Source organism: Aedes aegypti, chromosome 3 (assembly GCF_002204515.2).
Source record: "Aedes aegypti strain LVP_AGWG chromosome 3, AaegL5.0 Primary Assembly, whole genome shotgun sequence".
Classification (NCBI taxonomy): domain Eukaryota; kingdom Metazoa; phylum Arthropoda; class Insecta; order Diptera; family Culicidae; genus Aedes; species Aedes aegypti.
The window spans coordinates 405,773,440-405,793,801 of NC_035109.1; the positions used below are offsets into that span (position 1 = coordinate 405,773,440).

At 37.9% G+C, this 20,362-nt stretch overlaps 2 protein-coding genes across 2 annotated transcripts in view; both read left to right on the forward strand.

Moving 5' to 3' along the window:
• The first annotated feature begins 380 nt into the window (after nucleotides 1-380).
• Nucleotides 381-16,826, forward strand: LOC5568577 (putative polypeptide N-acetylgalactosaminyltransferase 9). Its single transcript, XM_021855840.1, has 4 exons — nucleotides 381-703; nucleotides 770-1,454; nucleotides 2,689-3,098; nucleotides 16,143-16,826. Exons 1-4 carry the CDS (start codon nucleotides 698-700, stop codon nucleotides 16,755-16,757), a joined length of 1,716 nt encoding a protein of 571 aa, XP_021711532.1. The 5' UTR covers nucleotides 381-697; the 3' UTR covers nucleotides 16,758-16,826.
• Nucleotides 16,827-17,685: 859 nt separating this feature from the next.
• LOC5568578 (putative polypeptide N-acetylgalactosaminyltransferase 9) overlaps nucleotides 17,686-20,362 on the forward strand; it is a 28,709-nt gene continuing 26,032 nt past the window's right edge. Inside the window, exons 1-2 of the mRNA XM_001652357.2 lie at nucleotides 17,686-18,298; nucleotides 18,421-18,991. Coding sequence (XP_001652407.2) covers nucleotides 18,296-18,298; nucleotides 18,421-18,991 — 574 coding nt within the window. The 5' untranslated portion in view covers nucleotides 17,686-18,295. The remainder of the gene's footprint in view (nucleotides 18,299-18,420; nucleotides 18,992-20,362) is intronic.

A 20,362-nucleotide genomic window follows, 5' to 3' on the forward strand; every position in this document is an offset into this window, starting at 1 on the left:
AAAGTTAAGTTAAAGTTAAGTTAAAGTTAAGTTAAAGTTAAGTTAAAGTTAAGTTAAAGTTAAGTTAAAGTTAAGTTAAAGTTAAGTTAAAGTTAAGTTAAAGTTAAGTTAAAGTTAAGTTAAAGTTAAGTTAAAGTTAAGTTAAAGTTAAGTTAAAGTTAAGTTAAAGTTAAGTTAAAGTTAAGTTGAATCAGACTGCTTTGAATCATGCTTCCTAAAGATATCGACTTTCATTCAACTCTCGTTGATCTACAGTACTTTTGATTGATAACTCTATTAACAGCCCGTCTTTGTCCATCGCGGCCTTATCAATTCGTAGTCACAAAAGCCTTTATATCACCTGTCAGCTGTATTGATTCAGCGCTTCCATCACTCTTGATTTCAGTCACTAACGAGACAGCAATCTGACGGGGGCTTTTCTCTTCGTGGTCTAATTCGACTGAGCTAAAGTTCTCCACCGTAAATAGAGCCACAAATTAATATCACAATTAAATGTGTGTTAAATTGCGTAATCAGTACGCCACTCGAACGGTTGGTGTTGGTGTCCATTCTTCAGAAAACTTTCTATTACCCCCGATGGGCGACGCGTGTGTATCCAGCGGGTGGAACTCCCTTATCAGTCTATCCACGATGCTTCCAGTGTTCACACCTGTGCACATTGCTTCAAACCGATGACATCGCTTTAGTTTCACAAAAAATGCGCGTGAGTAGACAAAATTGCGCCCATTAAAATTGGTACATTTAATTCAATCTACTTTCCGTTCTACAGTTGTCACGATTCATAAAAGCGCTTTTTGGTGGGTTACTCATCCTAGCAAGCGTTGCACTCGTTCTGTTCGCCTACTATGGCAGTGCTGCGACGCATGAAATTGTGCAATCAGCACGTAGCAAGCTGGTGAGTTATCTGCGAGTGGAGGATTTCAGAATGCAAGGCCTACTGCTGGATGATAATGACACGCTGCCACCTGGCGATATGGGTCAACCGGTCAAAATCGAGGAACCAATCCATCCGGACATTAGGAAACAAATTGATGAAGGTTGGTCCATGCAGGGATTGAACCAGTACGCTTCCGACTTGGTGTCGGTCTTTCGAAGACTTCCGGACATCCGAGACGAATGGTGCAAAGAGCCAGGTCGATTTCTTTCAGAACTGCCGCCTGCTTCGATCGTTATCGTGTTCTACAATGAAGCGTGGTCCGTGTTGGTGCGCACAGTACACTCAATTTTGGATCGAACTCCACCCGAATTGATTGAGGAGATTGTTCTGGTGGATGACTGTTCTACTTTGGCACATTTGAAAACACAGCTGGATGACTACTTTCGGCCTCTGCAGAAGGTGAGGATAGTGCGAGCGAAGCAACGGCAAGGATTGATTCGTGCGAGAATCTTGGGTGCCAAAAGTGCTAAAGCTGAGATACTAACGTTTGTGGATGCACATTGCGAGGTTATAGTTGGTAAGTCTTAAGCTATACTTAAGACATTATTATAAGTCACTTCAATTTGAATGTGTGTTTGAAGATAATAGGCAAAACAGTTCAACGCAATCGACGACAGCTCGCTGTGATCAATAATCGTAAGCAATCGGTTAATGCCTTACCAAATTTTCCATTCAGCACCTAGTAGTAGTTGAGGTTGTTGCTGAATCCGTACATTTCTTACAACAAGAAGGTATTTGCTTGTTGTGGACGAGTCATTTAGGTAGTGAATGGTGTAACATTCAATAAAATTGATCGTCAGCGATTATCGATTATGATTATCGGTTACACTGCGGAACACGATTTTGTCTCAAGCACCAAAATACCGCTATTTACTTAATTAAGAGTTGCTGAATCCATTGTCATTTACAGAAATATGATAGCACGTCTAGTTTTTGAGATGTTGGCTGTTGTAAATGATAAATTTGACTATTTCAGCCAACTTGCATGCTTTCCAGCTTGTATGGCAATTTATTTGCTTAATTTGCCTCAGAACTCAAACTTCATGTGTATAACAATACTTATCATCAATGTTCATGATACTTCCGTTGTTAAAAACTTATTTTTTGTTGGTTTAGAAAAGTATTGTATTTTGCCATATAAGAGAAACGAAGAATTTCGTATGAACGATTTAATCTAAATTTAATCGTAAAATTTCGATCAAATTATATCTGAAATGAAAGCTTAAGTCCTATTTTGCATGCTTGGTAGATTAGATCATATTATTTTTTGATAAATTGTTGTTTAAATTTTATGTAAACATCCATGGAACCAATGTTTTGTACACATTTGGCGACCTGTAGCTAAAAATTGTGACGTGCTGGAACATTTCTGAGAACGGCATCAGATTCAGCAACCCCAAATTTACTAGAGACATATAATTTGATTCTTGAGACACGCAAAAATGTCATTTTTGTTACGCTGTGTTATCGTTATCGTATCGGAAATAGCGTTGTTTTATCGAACAACAACCTCACACATCATCTACAAGTTCAATTATATTTTACCGGTATAGAATCCGCAATGCGTTCAATTATTATTTTTACTCAAAATTGTTTTTTTGTTCATATTAAAGATTTTATAGGTTCTTAGACGTTTAAAATCGGTTCCCACATTTTTCGGAATGAGTTTTAGATGTTTCCAACGGTTTCTCAAAACCCTATGGCAAGTTAATAAGTAACTTGAATTTCACCACCGTTATTCTACCCAACAGGTTGGCTTGAAGCCCAGCTGGACCGAGTGGCACGTGATCCGAAAACCATTGCCATTCCCTCGATCGACTGGATCCACGAGGACACGATGGCTTTGAATGCGAAAAGCTCCCAGCTCTACTTTGGCTCGTTCGACTGGACGGTGAACTTCCAGTGGAAATCTCGTTCGGAGAAAAAGGTGCAAGCGGAAAACCCATTGGAACCGTTCGATACTCCGGTGATGGCCGGTGGATTGTTCACCATCCACAAAGCTTTCTTTGAGTATTTGGGGTGGTATGACGAGGGATTCGAAACGTACGGAGCGGAGAACATGGAGCTGTCGTTCAAAGCGTGGATGTGCGGTGGATCAATGCAGATCGTTCCATGCTCTAGGGTGGCGCACATTCAGAAACGTGGGCATCCCTACATATCCGTGAGTAATATTAAAGTGAAGATGCATCGAAAACCAACCTCGAATCTAAAGAGCACCATGAAATTAATAAATTTTGATCTCATATCCCAAGTAACAGTTCGAGAGTAGTGTGTGATCCTTTGACCGTGACGCTTGTTCCTGCGGGGGCGGGTGAAGCAGTCAGAATCGATCATGTTACGCGCGTAGTGCAGTGAAAAAGCACAGTGCGGCGACGAGAAAAAAAACAGCATGACATCCTGGTAAAATCATTATTTATTATTAATTACTAACCCTTTACAATATGAAACTAAATACGTGCCAGGGTCAAAAATTTAATTTTCGATTCGGGAAGTGTAAAAACATTTTAGATATCCCTTTGATATATGGGTGTTCTTATGCGGGGATTACTGTTGATAAAAATGACCTCAGAATGTGTGTGTATTTACTGCAATTCTTGAAATGGGTTGTTGGAATTTTAGTAGAGCTATCACCTTTCATCTCCTGGGCTAAAATTGTCTGCAGATATAAAGATATCGAAGGGTATCAATAAATACATGCATACAATTTTCTTCTATAAAAGCACTGCCGGTCAGTGGGAGGTGGATTGTATACACACACACATATCCCAAGTAACAGTTCAACAAAATTTTAGCTTTCATATTAATTTATCAAATTTTTAATTTTAAATACACTTAACGTTGCTTAAAGGTAATATATTGATACATCGCTCTTAACTGTCTTCAAAGACTTCTCTAACCAGTCGATAAAGTCGAATTTAATGGTTTTCATTTACTTAACAAATCAATGATTTATTATCTGTTTATAGATGCCGAACGGTACTTATTTATTAACAATGCTTATATATACAGTGCGCATCGTACCTTCGTGCTGTGCGTACACGAATTCTCTCTGCTCTTGGAAGTTTTCTTAAAAACTACCTAAAGCAATAAAACAGTACTTTTCAGTGCTAAAATTCAAAACGGTACTTTTCAGTGCTACTAAAACAGTACTTTTCAGTACTATTTTTTCTACTATTGATCCCTTTACGATCCTTGTTTGGACCCGTGCCTTCGATTTTTCGTTGGACCCGTTGGCGAAAGCTAGCGGTGGTAATCCTTCTTGGACACCGTCTTGGGAAAAAACCTCTCGAAGGTCACGTCTTCTTATTCACTAAACATGGTTGCAACAACAAATAAAAGGAAGGGTGAATCTCTGAATTCATTAATTCCTTCCAAAAAAGTGGGTCTTAAAACTGTCACTACACGTGGCAAGAATGGAAGAAAGGACGCTTCCCGGAATGCGAAGTTTCTTCCAAGGGTTAAATGAATAATTGTATCGAAATGAGCAATCAGTTCGATGCTCTAGACAAATTTTCCGAACACCAAATCGAAGCAGCCTCTAGCCCAGGCTCTTTGATTCAAGTGAGGAAGCAAAGAGTGCCGCCTATCGTGGTCAGTTGTTCCAAATTTGCGGGATTTAGGCAGGAGATCTTGAACTCCATTAGGGGAATAAAGGTTTCCTTCCAAATCGCAAAGAAAGGAGACTGTCGCGTTTTGCCAGAAACTATTAAAGATCGTGAACTTCTTCTCAGACATCTTGAAGAGAAGAAGCACAATTTTTTTACTTATGACGACAAAACTGAACGTTTGTTCAAAGTTGTCTTGAAAGGTCTCTCAAGTAACTATAAGTCACCTGAAGAGATCAAAAATGGAATAAATGATTTACTTGGATTTTCCCCAGTCCAAGTAATCATTATGAAAAAGAGAACCCAATCTGGCATTGTTCGGAAAGGACTTTCTCAAGAATATTATTTAGTTCACTTTAACAAAAAAGAACTAAGTAATAAATTACCAGAACCCCACTCAGTGCCATCGGTGCCAAAAGTGGGGTCATGGTACAAAAAATTGTCGCAGAGATGCTAAATGCATGATTTGCGGAGATTCTTCTCACGCTAAGGACGTCTGTCCTGTGAAAGAAGATACCATAAAGTTTGAATGCGCCAATTGCAAGGACCCTCATAAAGCTAACTTTTGGGAATGCCCTTCACGCAAAAGAGTCATTGAGGCTCGTGCCAGGCAGATGAAAGATAATATCCGTTACGATAACGGTCGTTTCCGGAATTTCCCTGGTAGAGTATCGAACAATGCTCATTTTCAGTAAACGATCGCTTGATTAGGAATCATACCCACCAGGAAGATCATAATCATGCTCATTCACAAACAAATTTTAATCCGTCGGGTAGCCGTTCGAATCTTTCAATTTCGAATGTATCTACCCACGGTAAATCCTTTGCCGATATCATAGCAGGTAATTTGAACTCCTCCCCTAGTCGTTCCATGAGTACCCATTCTACTTGTTTCAAATCAAATGGAAAAAAACCCTACCGCCACAGGTAATTCCTACTCCACTTCTTCGTCTACCGAAAATTCCAATGGGAAATCATCAGATGTACCCACTTCAAGTGATATGTCTGCCTCAGATTTTAATTTTCTAACTGAACAATTGAATCTAATGATTGATGCAATGTTCAAAGCCACCACTATGACTGAAGCAGTCCAAGTAGGTGTAAAATTTACAAATCAAATTGTTATTGCATTACGTTTTTCTAATGGATCCAAATAATAATTTAAATATTTTAAATTGGAATGCTCGTTCTCTGAATGGTAAAGAGGACGAGCTGTTTAACTTTCTTACGGTTAATAACGTGCATATAGCAGTTATTACCGAAACGTATTTAAAACCTGGATCTTAACTCAAAAGAGATCCTAACTTTTTTGTTTATCGTAATGATCGACTTGATGGGGCATGTGGGGGAGTTGCAATCATCATTCATAGGCGTACAAAACATCAACTGTTTTCGTCATTTGAAACTAAAGTTTTTGAAACTTTAGGTGTTTCTGTTGAAACACAGTTTGGTAAATATACTTTCATAGCTGCCTATTTGCCTTTTCAATGCTCTGGACAGCAAGTTAATTTGCTCCAAACTGACTTGCGTAAATTGACTCGCAATAAGTCAAAATTTTTTGTCATTGGTGATTTTAATGCCAAACATCGGTCATGGAATAATTCTCAAAGTAATTCCAACGGCAGAATTTTATTTGATGAGTGCTCTTCAGGATATTTCTCAATTCAATACCCTGATAGCCCCACTTGTTTTTCCTTTTCTAGAAATCCATCTACGATTGACTTGGTCTTAACCGACTCTAGTCATCTTTGTAGCCAACTGATTACTCATGCTGATTTTGATTCTGATCATGTCCCTGTTACATTTCAAATATCCCATGAAGCGATTCTCAATCCTATCAGCTCCACTTTCAATTATTTATATATTTATTATTCGAGCCGACTGGAATTTATATATGAAACATATTTTGACTCTAATCTTGATGTTATTATTTCTTTAGAAACAAAACTTGATATTGACAATACTCTTGAAACTTTAACAAATTCCATTGTTGAAGCCAGGAGCATTGCAATTCCAAAATGTGAAGTAAAATTTGAACCCGTGATTATAGACGATGATCTAAAACTCTTGATCCGTCTTAAAAACGTGAGGAGAAGGCAATTTCAACGCACTCGCGATCCTGCTATGAAAATTATATGGCAGGATTTGCAGAAAGAAATCAAGAAAGGTTTTAAAGAAACAAAAATTTTGATTGAATAATTTGAATAAGATTTCTCAATTAGACCCTTGCTCTAAGCCCTTTTGGAAATTATCTAAAATCTTGAAAAAACCTCAGAAGCCTATACCGGCATTGAAAGAGGAAAACAAATTATTACTAACTAATTGCGAAAAAGCTCAAAAACTTGCTATGCAGTTTGAAAGTGCGCACAATTTTAATTTAGGACTTACTAGTCCAGTAGAAAATCAAGTTACTCAGGACTTCGAAAATATTCTCAATCAAGAGAACGTTTTCGAAAATGCCTGGGAGACTGATTTGGAAGAAGTGAGAACTATTATTAAAAAATTCAAAAATATGAAAGCTCCTGGCGATGATGGAATTTTCTACATCCTCATCAAGAAACTTCCAGAAAGTAGCTTATCATTTTTATTTGATATATTACAAATGTTTTCAATTAGCATATTTTTCTGACAAATGGAAAAATGCTAAGGTTGTTCCAATTTTAAAACCAGACAAAAATCCTGCAGAAGCTTCTAGCTATCGTCCAATCAGTTTGCTTTCCTCCATCAGTAAACTTTTTGAAAAGATCATTTTGTACAGAATGATGGCCCACATCAACGAAAATTCATTTTTTGCCAATGAACAGTTCGGATTCCGCCATGGACATTTGACCACTCATCAACTTTTACGTGTAACAAATTTGATCCGTTCCAATAAATATGAAGGCTATTCTACTGGTCTTGCTCTTCCAGACATAGAAAAAGCAATCGACAGTGTTTGCCATGAAGGTTTGATTGTAAAATTAAAAAACTTTAATTTTCCAACATACATTGTTAGAATAATTCAAAGTTATCTGTCAAATCGTACACTTCAGGTTAATTATCAGAACTCCAGATCTGAAAGACTTCCAGTAAGAGCTGGTGTTCCTCAAGGCAGCATTTTGGGACCAATATTATACAACATTTTCACATCTGACTTACCTGAGTTACCTCAGGGATGTCAAAAATCTTTGTTTGGGGATGACACAGGCCTCTCCGCCAAAGGACGAAGCCTGCGTGTCATCTGTAGTCGATTGAAAAAATATTTGGATATTTTTTCTTCATACTTGTAAAAATGGAAGATTTCTCCTATTGCTACCTAAACTCAACTAGTAATATTCCCACATAAACCCAAAGCTCTTTATTTGAAACCTTCAAGTAGACATGTTGTCACGATGAGAGGGGTTCCAATAAATTGGTCAAATGAAGTTAAGTATCTAGGGCTCATGCTAGATAGGAATTTAACTATCAAAAATCACATTGAGGGCATTCAAGTTAAATGTAATAAATATGTAAAATGTCTCTATCTCCTTATTAATAGAAAATCAAAACTTTGTCTTAAGAACAAGCTTTTGATAATCAAACAAATTTTCAGGCCAGCCATGTTGAATGCTGTACCAATATGGACTAGCTGTTGTAATACCAGGAAGAAAGTTCTGCAAAGAATTCAAAATAAAATTTTGAAAATGATTTTGAGTTATATGTTTAGGTTTAGCTAGGTTAAGTAAATTCAAATCCTTTTTTCTCTTATAAGCAGGTGAAATCAACTCACCTGTAAAAAATCTGAACTGCTACGGCAAACGAAATGTGATATGTTGGTAACAAAATGTTAATAAAATCTTAAATTTGTTTTACCAAATTAGGATGATAGTGTTGTCTTATAACACAGAACACCTAGGTATAATAAATAATGAATGTAATGTTTGGAATAATACTAATAAAGATAAAAAAGGACAACACTCCAGTGCGCATCTTTTCTGCTTCCTCCTTCAACAAGGTGCAGCGATGTCAAATCTCAAACACAAAAGTCAATATTAATCTCTGCAATTGTTATGATTTTAAAGTCAATGAAACCATATAATTGTGCATGTTTTACACTTCTCTTAAGCGTAGTTCAAGTAGTAAGTCATTCTCTTCACATGTTTCACAACCCATTATAGGGACGAATGACCTTCGGGTTAAAGTCCCTCTCAAACAACAATAACAAGAACAATCCATTATGAACGAGTACGAGTGCATTAAAAGGAAAGCGGGGAGGGTGGAGTTAACCTCAACAGTTTCTTTTCGTTACAGAGAGCGAGTAACGGCGCTTTAGCCTAGGCTTCCGAGCCAGGACATAAGGAAGAAATACCTTTGTCCCATCGCTGGAAAAGAGCACCGACAACAATTGAGTGTGCATTAACTTTCTTAGTAACGCCACTCTCAACGATTTAAACTTGTCCCCTGATAGGAGACGGTTGGTACGGTTGTCCCCGTTTCTTCCTTAATAAAATTCAAAAATTCACAAGTGGATAATATGATCGCCGTGAATTTTTGAGTTATCTGCAAAACCAAGTCTGCACAGTGGGCCTGGCCATTTTAGTGTTTGTATTATATATCTGATATGCTGCAAATATTAATGCTGACAAGAAAATACTAGAAGAAATTCCAGTATTTCCAGGATGCTTTTCAATATTGGCTGTGCAAGCGCTTAGATTAGATTAGATTAATTCTTTCTCTTCACATGTTTCGAGAAGACCGAGAAACCCAAAAGAAAAATAGTAAATTTGTGCTAAATCTGAATGTAGTAATGTATGCTTCAAATGATCACAAAATTATTGACAGTCATCTTCTTCTTCTTTCTGGCATTACGTCCCAACTGGGACAAAGCCTGTTTCTCAGATTAGTGTTCTTAGCACTTCCACGGTAATCTAGAGTTCTATAATTAGGCCAATAGTCCATTACCCAGCGTTTTAATTTTAATTTCTAGGGCAGTACAAAATTAGCTGGAACAGCCGATGGAGTAGCTAGTAGGGCTATAACAATATATTTTGAGTAATAATAATGTCACAAAAAAGGCTGCGTAATACCTTACAGCGCTTCAGCCAATGGCAAATCAAGCAATTGTGAAAGACTTTGGTGGAATGTAACTGCAATGTGTCATTGAAATTACTTGAACATGCTAATCGGTATTAGAATGCCTAATTAATCTATTTGAAATTAATGTTTCCAATGGTTACACCTCAAAAAGGGCATAACTCCAAACTTCGTTTTTCTCTCATTGAAAACTCCGCCAAGTGGTTACAAATAACTAAACAACTATTAGATGAATCAGCCTAGGGCTGAAAGTCTCAATAATAAAGAAAGAAAAAAAACTAAACAAACCAACTTTGAACCAAATTTTAATGGTATACTTCTTCGTTGAAATATCTCAGATTTCATTTGAATTATAAGACTTGTTCAGGATTGATCGCTTCCAAGTCTGAGATTATTTATAAGTAACATCTATGCGTACCAACGCATAATATTGACCATTCCACCAATTTTTAGATTCTAGAGAAATTATTCATGTGCTGGATACAATTTGCACACTCACTAACTTAGCAGGCGTATGGTTTGAAAGCTATTGACGTTTCAAAACAATTCAAAGCAGTCAAATAAATTGCATGAAATTTTTTATGGTTATGTTCATTAGAAAGCAATTAGGATTGATGTAAAAAAATCTCCACCGTATTGCCAGCTAAATACCACTACCAGACTTCTTTTACATTGTTCCTTTTGCATGGTCTTTGAAAGCTCGAACGGCCAATAGCCAGCAGCTGTAAAGCTCATTGGGAAGTTTTCCTTGGAAAAGATATTGTTTGCTGGATCCAAACTAATTGTCTCCAGAATCAGATCTGTTTCCCGCAGATTCAGGACATAATCGTTTAGAGGTTTGGCATTCCTCCTAACGGAAGAACTTTCAGCAACTTGATCTACGTCTTTCTCTAACGGTTCACCCAAGTACTCCACGTTGAGAAACGAAGTTAACTCGTCATTCTGCACTGAGCTCTGTAGTATTCTTTCGGTGGCGTTTATGGCAATGTTCGGATTGCATTTCTGTACTGAATGAATTAAATTCTCCGGTGGATCGGTCAGTTTTTGGCACCCAAAATCAAAACAAAGAAGAAAAAAGTTAGTATCCAAGCATGCTACTAAACTAATGTGTGAGGTGTGCAAATGTTCACTGTGCAAAAATTTTGTGCACAGTAGTCTAATAAGGTGCAAAATGCTCAATACCTGAGCAGAATAATGATTAACTGCAACGTGAATACTCGTGGCATTAGCACTCTATCTCTAATGTGTCTACTCTCTACCGCAACTAGGCAACACGATCACTCTTTCACTTTTTACGCAACTGTCAACCAGAGTACACGCGTTTCAGAAACATTAACGAACATTTTGGTCCTTCGAACCGGATTGGTTTTTCTTCGCTCCGTAGATATAGGTAAATTTGTTAACTTATCACATTTTTTAAGCTTGTCCCACATTTAGGAGAGATTGAGTCCAACGTCTGGGTTGGAAATCGACGCTCGGGTCGATTTGAGTGATCAAGTTTGGGAATCCAACGCCTGGGTTGGAAATCGACGCTAGGGTCGATAACGAGTGTGATATTTTCTCAGTTGCGGAATTGGCTTCAAAATGGCACTTAGGTCGTATACCGGATTTCAACACGGGTTGAAATGAACAGAACGTCATGAGGGAAACACATATTCCAACACGAGGGAGTAACTAATGAAATTCAAAATGTCGAAATGATTGAGATGAGGAGAGCCTTTTCATATGACAAAATTTTTCAACGCATGGGTTGAAATAGAAGTGACTTGATGCATGGGTCATTCGCTGTGTAATTCTAACCATTTGTTTCAAAACGGAATCAAGATGAGAATCGGAGTGCCTTGATTGAACTTGGTTAAATTTTGAGGTTACTATTGACATGCGGACCAGAAAACGCTCATTATCTAGCTTGAGGTTTTGAACACACCTTAAAATTGAGTTAATTAAACAAGTAAAATTGAAAAGTCGAAGAATGTTGATGAAATTAACAGTCTTGAATCATTCGAATCTTTCCCTGTACTCTGAAAAGTTGCTCTTGGGAGTTTCCGCAGAGTTTGACATTTTGGATGTTAAAAAAAGAAGAGCTGTGAACAATTATTACTGATACAAGATACAAGGCTGGACAGGTTGCTTTGATTATTTTACAATTTGATTCATGAAAATTAGTCAACTGTTAACACTAGAATTGGAAGCTAAGACATTGGAAACTGTTTGGTCTTAGGAAATGTGGAAGGAGCGGAAAAGAATCTGATATGCTTTTTCATATTACACGTAACCCAGTGCTCGCGCCTGGCAGCGATCGACGATACCAGAATGGGAGTTGTATTCGGCATATTCGCTTGTGATGTGATTGAGTAATGTTGCTGAGTTATCCTAAGTTTTTATGATCATAAAAGTATCATCACAAAGTAAAGCCATGTTGAAGGTGGGTGGATTTGATTCCCGGTCGGTCCAGGATTTTCTCGTAAAGGAAATTTGCCTCACTTTCCTGAGCATAGAGTATCATCGTACTTACCACACGATACACGAAAGCGAAAATGAAAACTTTGACAAACAAAAGTTTTCAGTTAATAACTGTACACTAAGCTCAGAAGCAGGCTTTGTCCCAGTGAAAAAGTACAACATTATTGGATCGTTTGCGAGTCAACATTCCTATTGTATTGATACCAAAAAAGTTAATTACGTCGTATGGTCAACATAACAACAAGGGTTATGATTATGAAAACAAGTAAATTAAAAATGAAAGAAGTAATTAAAAATACATAATTTCTCAGACAATTACACGTCATTTAGGGCAACCTCATGACATATCAAGTGGTGCGTTTATTTGCAAAATGGTTGTTTATGACAAAGGACTCTATGTTACCTAACTTTTTCCTTACATTAGGATGACAACATACTGTGAAAAAAAAGTAAAGAAAAAGGTACAGCAGCAATTCTGTTTGTTAAACTCATAACAAAGGTCCAACCCAAAAATATTTGTGAACTACTACCTCAAACATTCGTCATTCGAAATAAGCGGTGCTATTTTCATCTTGATATTTGTCTTAAATATCCATTGAAACTAATAGAAAGAGTTATTCCACTGAGAGATCGAAAGGTTTTCTGGCATTACAAAATGAAACAAGCGTATTTATTATTATTCTATATCACACCCATCAAAACACGTGCACTGATATAAAGCTAGGAGTAGTTACAGCTCTCTCAAAACATTCAAAGTGATCGACAGGATCGTTAAGATGGAGAGAGGACACAGATTACACTGCGGAACACGTTTTTGTCTCCAGCACCAAAATACCGCTATTCACTTAATTAAGGGTTGCTGAATCCATTGCCGTTTTCAGAAATATCATAGCACGTCTAGTTTTTGAGATATCGACTGTTGAAAATGCAAAAAATGACTATTTCAGCCAACTTGCATGCAAGTTTGCCAGCTTGTAAGGTAATATATTGGCTTAATTTGCCACAGAATTCAAACTTTATGTGTATAACAATACTTATCATTAAAGTTTGTAATACTTTCGATACGGAAAAGTTATTTTTTGATGGTTTAGAGAATTGTTGTATTTTGCCATATAGAAGAAACGAAGAATTTTGTATGGAGACTGCAAGCATGTTGAAAAAATCGATTTAATCGAAATTTAATCGTGAAATTTCAATCAAATTATGTCTGAAATGAAAGTTCAAGTTCTATTTTGCATGTTTGTTGGATTAGATTACAAAACAAAATGATAAATTGTACTTTAAATTTTATGTAAACATTAATAAAACCAGTGTTTTATACAACTTTGGCGACCTGTAGCTAAAAATTGTGACGTGCTGGAACATTTCTGAGAATGGCACTAGATTCAGCAACCCCAAATCTACTAGAGACACATAATTTGATCCTTGAGACACGCAAAAATGTCATTTTTGTTACGCTGTGTTACCGGGGCGAACTTAGATAAGCAGAACCAGATATTTGAAGGAGTGCATTTATTACCAAAAAAATATTCATTAGGACTATGAAGAACACATGGTTTGCTTTACACTAATTGTTTTTCTTAGAGCTTGAGCGGACTATTTAGTAAAAGATAACTAGTAACGATATTTTGTGGCTGTCCTCAATTTATTGGTTAACAAAAAATGGTGGAATACTATTTAGCGAGACAAAGATTTGATTACCTTTAGGAACACTGTCAAGCAACACGTAGGGTTATCCACTGCTTCGGCACCACTCGACTATATTCGGTATTGTCTGTTTCATTCGCAACAAAACACGCCGCCAACTTTCGAAAGGATGGAAAAATTGTCGCCAGCAAACCAATCAAAGGAGGTGATTTGCTTTTTGTTGGCAAGACTGGTGAAACGTCGAATGCCAGAAAATAAATCAAAGGACGTGATTTTCCATTGTGTCGGTAAGACTGGTGAAACGTCAAATTCACAGCGGTTGCTTGGCTGGCGACGATTTTGGCGACGGTTTTACCGGCGACGATTACAAAACGTCGCGTCCGATAGGGTGCAAAATTTACAATAATCAAAAATTAAAATGTTGCATTCACAGGATTTTTCTATCAACATTTTTGAATACAGACGATCGTGTGTCAACTGTGGCCAAAACTTAACAAACAATTTCAACAGATTTATCATTAATTAATGCGACTGAGCTCGAAATACCGATAATAGTACTAAGTGCGACTAGTTTCGAGTTGGCGATAATAGTACATAAGATTACCCCCGCAGTTCTCAATGAGAGAGAGCTTGTAGGTCCTCCTCGAGCATGGTATATTTGGTGTGCGGAAATCTTGGTTTACCGTAGCTTTTTATGGAGTCCATAGAAGGCACGACTTTCACCGATGATGCGCCTCCGTATTTCTCGGCTAACATTGCAAAGATCCAAAGTAGACAAACTCGTCGACCATCTCGAACGTATCCCCGTCTATCATCACACTGCTTCCCAAGCGAACCATGTCGCGCAACTATGTAGAATGAACAAAATTTGTAACGCATCCACCACCAGTGCGACTTTTGATTGGACGTTTCAAGATGGTGTATAGGTCTGCCACCTTTTCAAATGTTCGGCTGACAATCTTCATATCATCAGCGAAGCAAACAAATTGACTGGATCTTTTGAAAATTGTACCTTAGATATTCAGCTCGCCTCACCGTATACACCATGAAGAGTAATATTGAACAACAGGCATGAAAGTCCATCAACTTGTGGCAGTCCCCATCGTCGCTATGAAAAGTCTTATGAGCTTCTCGAGAAAGCAGGCAACGCATAAATGAAAGCAGATTAATTCATTTACGTGTGTAGGAGAAAGTTATTAGAGAAGCGAGCTATCGGCTTAGATTGTCGAGAACAGTTTCAAATGTGTTCTCAAAATGTTTTTTCAGCATTCGAGAATATCTTAACAACATACAATCGTGAATGGAAAAGAAAGTGCAGTACTGAACCACATGTTTGTTTATTTATTAAAAAGTAAAATAGTAATCCTATACTAGGACATGATGGGCTTTTTCGAGTTCAACGATGTTATTAACATAAAGTGTTTAATTCTGAATTTTATCTACTAGTAAACAATGGTGAGGGGGAGTATGTTCAGGATTGATCGCTTCCAAGTCCGAGATTATTTATAAGTAACATCTATGCGTACCAACGCATAATACCTGAGCAGAATAATGATTACCTGCAACGTGAATACTCGTGACATTAGCACTCTATCTGTAATGTGTCTACTCTCTACCGCAACTAGGCAACACTATCTAGTAGGCGAAGATGTTTCACTCTTTCACTTTTTACGCAACTGTCAACCAGAGCAACTGTCAGAGAGCACCGTGAGTACCGCTTCATTTAACCTTCCTGTTGTCGCGCGGTTTGTCACCGTTAGAACTGCTGTTGTGCACGAAAAGCGAGGTTTTTTCAACAGTGTTGTACAAAATACAACAGCGCGACGACTGAAGTGTTAAAGCTTTCTGCTAGGACACAGAGCGGAGACAATATTTTTCTACATCTCTTGCGAGATTTTTGCCTATGAAGTTTTGATAGAACATTCTTAGCTGTTTTCCCTTTTTTTAACTTCAATAAATTTGCATTTCCTTTTACGCGAGCTGTTCTTTATGAAAACATTTTATTTCACAGAATTTTTCGTACACCTACCAGGTAATTTTGGGATTGTTAAGGCTCTGCTATTTTCTCCCTAATATCAGTACCCCGAATGTCGTTTCCCCAAACACCATAATTCTTTGTAAAACATTTTATTTTAAACTGAAAAGTTCAGATAAAAACCATATAAAATTTACTATACACTATAACATAATATATAATCTCATGCTATAATATATTATCGATAATAGTTGCAACGTTTATCATAATGTCACTACATAACGGGAACGATTTGGATGTATCAACTATTAAATCATTAATCCCATTTTCGTTGTCTTTCAAGAGCACAAATCTGAAGAACCATTTATGCTCTTGAAAATTCGAGGATTTGCTTCGATGCATTTTCACCTAAAGCAAGTATAAACATACAAGAGCTATTAACTGTAGTCTTTTCCGCCAACAGAAAACCCCCGGAGGGTACAGCGTAGTCAGACGCAACACGATCCGCATGGCAGAAGTCTGGATGGACGAGTACGCCCAGTTCTACTACGAATCATTCGGAGGACCGAAGTATCGCGACAAATTTGGTAATATGTCCTCGCGGAAAGAGCTGAGGCAGCGTTTGAAGTGTAAATCATTCCGGTGGTACATGGAGAACGTCTTTCCGGAGCAGTTCGATCCATCGAAGGCGGTGGCCCGAGGGGAGTTCCGAAATGCTGAGAACAAGGGAAACCAATGTCTGGAATGGCCCCCTCCTCTAACTGAACGGGGCGTGGGTGGATGTCATGGTCGGGGAGGTCATCAGTTGTGGTTTTTGTCGGCCGATGGAGAGGTAACACGAGAGGACCACTGTCTGGATTATGATGGAAACAAGCTGAAGATGATTCGATGTCACAAAATGAAGGGAAACCAGCAGTGGGTGTTTGAGGAAAAAACGAAGCATTTTAAACATGTGATTTTCAACAGGTGTTTGGAATGGAGTGATCACAAGCTGAAGATGAGTGATTGTAGCGAGTCGATAGCAGGTCAGAAATGGCTTCTTCAGCATTATAATGCGAGTAATTTGAAAGTGACGTAGATTTATACCATTTTTGAGACTCTTTTTAATAAAATATGTTGTACGCAAAAAGTTTGATAGAAATTAAAAGTTGTTGAATGAGACAAGATTGAAGACTCCACATCTATGATAATACTTATCCAAAACAATGTTCAAACAAATTTCTGGAAAAATGTTAGAAAAAGGCGCATCGGTATTGGTTAACAATGGCTTTGTAAGACGCAGTTGAGCCCAATTCAAGCTCAACAATACCACTATCAGGGAAGCCAACACTGATTTTCCTGATATGAACGATATCGAAAAAAAAATTAACATATCTTTCTTACCATCCTTACCTTAAAATAGTTTTCTCTGAAATTTTCAGCTTTCTAGCTGGAAAGGTGGTCCAAAGACGATAGAGGGTCATATGGAAAGTACTATGGAGAAATTTTGAAAAATTTTCCAAACACGTTAGTACTAGAATGTAAGTGCAAACTTATTATCCCTCAGTGTAAACTCATTCTTTAAACCATAATAAATAAATTTGCTTGAGGGAGAAATTCATTCTAACGGAAAGAAGAGTTTGTTTGACATTATTTAGCCTCCCGTAAACAACTACAAAAAATCCCAAATAAAATTAGCTCAAAAGAGATTTGTTTCTTCAGCAACATCCTTTATTATATTTGAAGAATGATTTTTTACTATAGGACGATAAGATAAGAACACTATTTTTATGGTAAGTGTGGTAAGAAAGATATGGGAGATTGGATTTTCAAACATTTTTAAATTTTGAATCGCCCTAATGACAAGTTCCAGATCTAGTATATCTACCTAAATTGAATGGGTATCAATCAATGTTATTCACATAACGAACATGTGGGTTTGAATGTAATTCACGTACACGTGCACTGTAAAGGAGTGAGATAACAATTTTAAGAAAGCAGAATCATACCTATCATCATTAAAAACGAAGCTCCTGAGCCGCCTCAGCCAAATTGAACCACTTGAGTGTGAACAGGTGTAGAAGTGTTACTGGCTCGATCGAGTGTTTGCAAAAAAAAGCCCTTGAACTTTTCTTATGTTCTACTGCAGACTTGGTAAAAAAATGAATTTATTTCATGTTGTCTTTTCTTCTGCAATGTTTAGTCGCATAGTTTACCGTTTGTCCAGTGCATGATAAATATGTTGTGGCTTGTGATCACTTGCAACTAAACAAACATAGGCAGAAGGTAAATAAGGTCACTAACCAGCTTTCATTGGATGTGCAAAACTGCTGGAAGCAACATCATCCCAGAGTACACCTAGGCGGTAAAATCGAACAGCTACTGTGTCCCTTTAATTCACCAGTATTGGCCAATTGTACCACATTTTTTATCAATGAAATCGCTCGCCATGCTTACGACAACCGTTATCTTTGTTGTTTAAAGATAAAACGCTTAGAAGATAGCGCAATAGTGGATCTGTTTTGGTATTCATTCCTTCCGGTGCATTATTCGTGATTCGGCCATAAAAGTGATAACAACGCATTTTCTGCGAATATTTGAATACGACAGTTGTATAGCAGTTTAGTGGTCAGCAAAATGGTGAGTTTCTTATATTAGAGCACAAAATCGAGGTAGCCATGATAACAATGATTCTATACCACGATATCGAGATATGGAAATCAAGTAATGGAAAATTGACTGTATTTATTCTCGTTTTCCAGGTATCGATGCGTTCGCTAAAGCCCCAATCGGCTCTGATATGTGTTGGCTTGCTAAGTTTGATAATATTGCTCAGCTGTTATCATCGGTCGATGAATGCGAGAATCGCGACTCTTCAACTGCAATTGAAAGAGAGGGAGCCACAGCCAGCGCATCATATTTCAGTCGACAAAGCAAGCCATGCCGTGACTGTTTCTTCGCAGCAGAATGCCACAGAGCAACCGGTAAAAGAAGAGTTGCCAGCTCCTCCGGGAGATATGGGAGCACCGGTTTTCATTCCGGATGATGCCCCTCTGGGTGTGCGGGAAGTGATGGAGCGGCAGTTTAAGACGTTCGCTCTGAACGAATATGCCAGTGCGTTGATATCGGCCCATCGAAGACTGCCCGATTACAGGGACCCTTGGTGTAAGGTGAAGGGTCGAATAATGGAACACCTGCCGGAGACTACGGTGGTCATCGTGTTCTTCAACGAACCTTGGTCGGTGCTGGTGCGTACGGTGTATTCGGTTCTGGATCGATCGCCTCCAGAATTGGTTAAGGAAGTGTTGCTGGTCGACGATTACTCTTTTATGCGTAAGTAATTAGTATGCGCTTATAAACATTTGACCATCTCTCATTTTCAAAAGTCTCTTAATTAGGATGTCCCATTTTTTTCATTTTGTCGGAAACTTTTGTATAGAACTGTGAACTCTGAAAAATTGTGTCTAGAGGTTGCCACGTTGAGGTTTTTGAGAAATGTTTGATTTTCGCTACTTACACCAAACAAAATTTCTAGTTCAGCAAAATTCCGTGATACCCATTATTATACACCCCAACCTCTTTTTACGACCGTTATCGGGGGGTCGTTAAAAATCGGTCGTAAAAATATCAGGGTTATAATTATGTTTTTGAAAAATGGAACGGAAATACTGATTTGAGATATTCGGCAAAGTTGAAGCATGGGTTGAGAACTTTTCAAAATGGCCGTTCAAGTTTTCATATTTTGGTAATAGATGGCAACACTGCTCGATTGTTATCAAAAGAGCCAATTTTATGGGGGTGTGATATGCAAATACCAAATTTTTTTAAAGATAACGATACCGAATGTTCGCCAAAGTTGAAGGAAGTGGTGCGTGCCATACAGTCGACCGAATCACGAATGTTCATGTGGCTGGCAACACTGTTTAAGAAGAATATAGTAAAGATCATAACCATCAAACTTGAGCGGAACAGAAGAATATAATGCTTAGCAACATAGCAATACTCTTCAACTGTAATCCAGTTTTTCATGAAGGGTTCAAAATTTTTTTCGTAGCTGGCAACACCGCTTAAGTGAAATTGCGCCACCAGGCAGTACAAGTGTGCATGCAACTATTGTTTTGCGGATAGCTCAGTGTTAAATCTAGAACTTTTATCCGGTTCCGGCCATAGACCGCAAAGCAAAATTTCGGAAACCGGCCTTCGATCCAAAATGGACACTTTTGGTTTAGGCACTCGCGGTGATACTTCGGGACAAGTAATAAAAAAACACGCCCGGACAGATTAACTGTTTGCTACATACTACTTTTATTTTAGTTCTGTGCGTTTCACATTCATTCTCTCATATGTGTTAGTGTCAAAGGTTTGAATGAAAATCGAAAAGGATACAATTCAAATAGGGTGGGAAAGTTAACCCAAATTAGGGTGTTTCAAAAAAAAGCAAAACAAAATAATTATCTCTTCTGCTCAGTTAACATTCCGGCCGCCAAGAATTGTTTATTCTTCATCGGCGCCAGTGTCATTTGTTGCGGGAGATTGTTGCTGAACGTCCTCTGGATTGATCTCGATCGGTAACAAGCATAGTTGGGTCACACCTCTCTTCGTGATTCCGGAACTTGTCCGAACTGAAGCTACACGCACGAGTCCATCGGTTCCTGGGTGAACGTCTACAATTCTTCCAACGGACCACTTCTGAGGCGGCAGATT

Coding starts and splice junctions, on each gene's coding strand:
- LOC5568577 (XM_021855840.1), top strand. Junction 1,455..2,688: donor ACATTGCGAGGTTATAGTTG/GTAAGTCTTAAG, acceptor TCTACCCAACAG/GTTGGCTTGAAGCCCAGCTG. Junction 3,099..16,142: donor GTGGGCATCCCTACATATCC/GTGAGTAATATT, acceptor TTCCGCCAACAG/AAAACCCCCGGAGGGTACAG.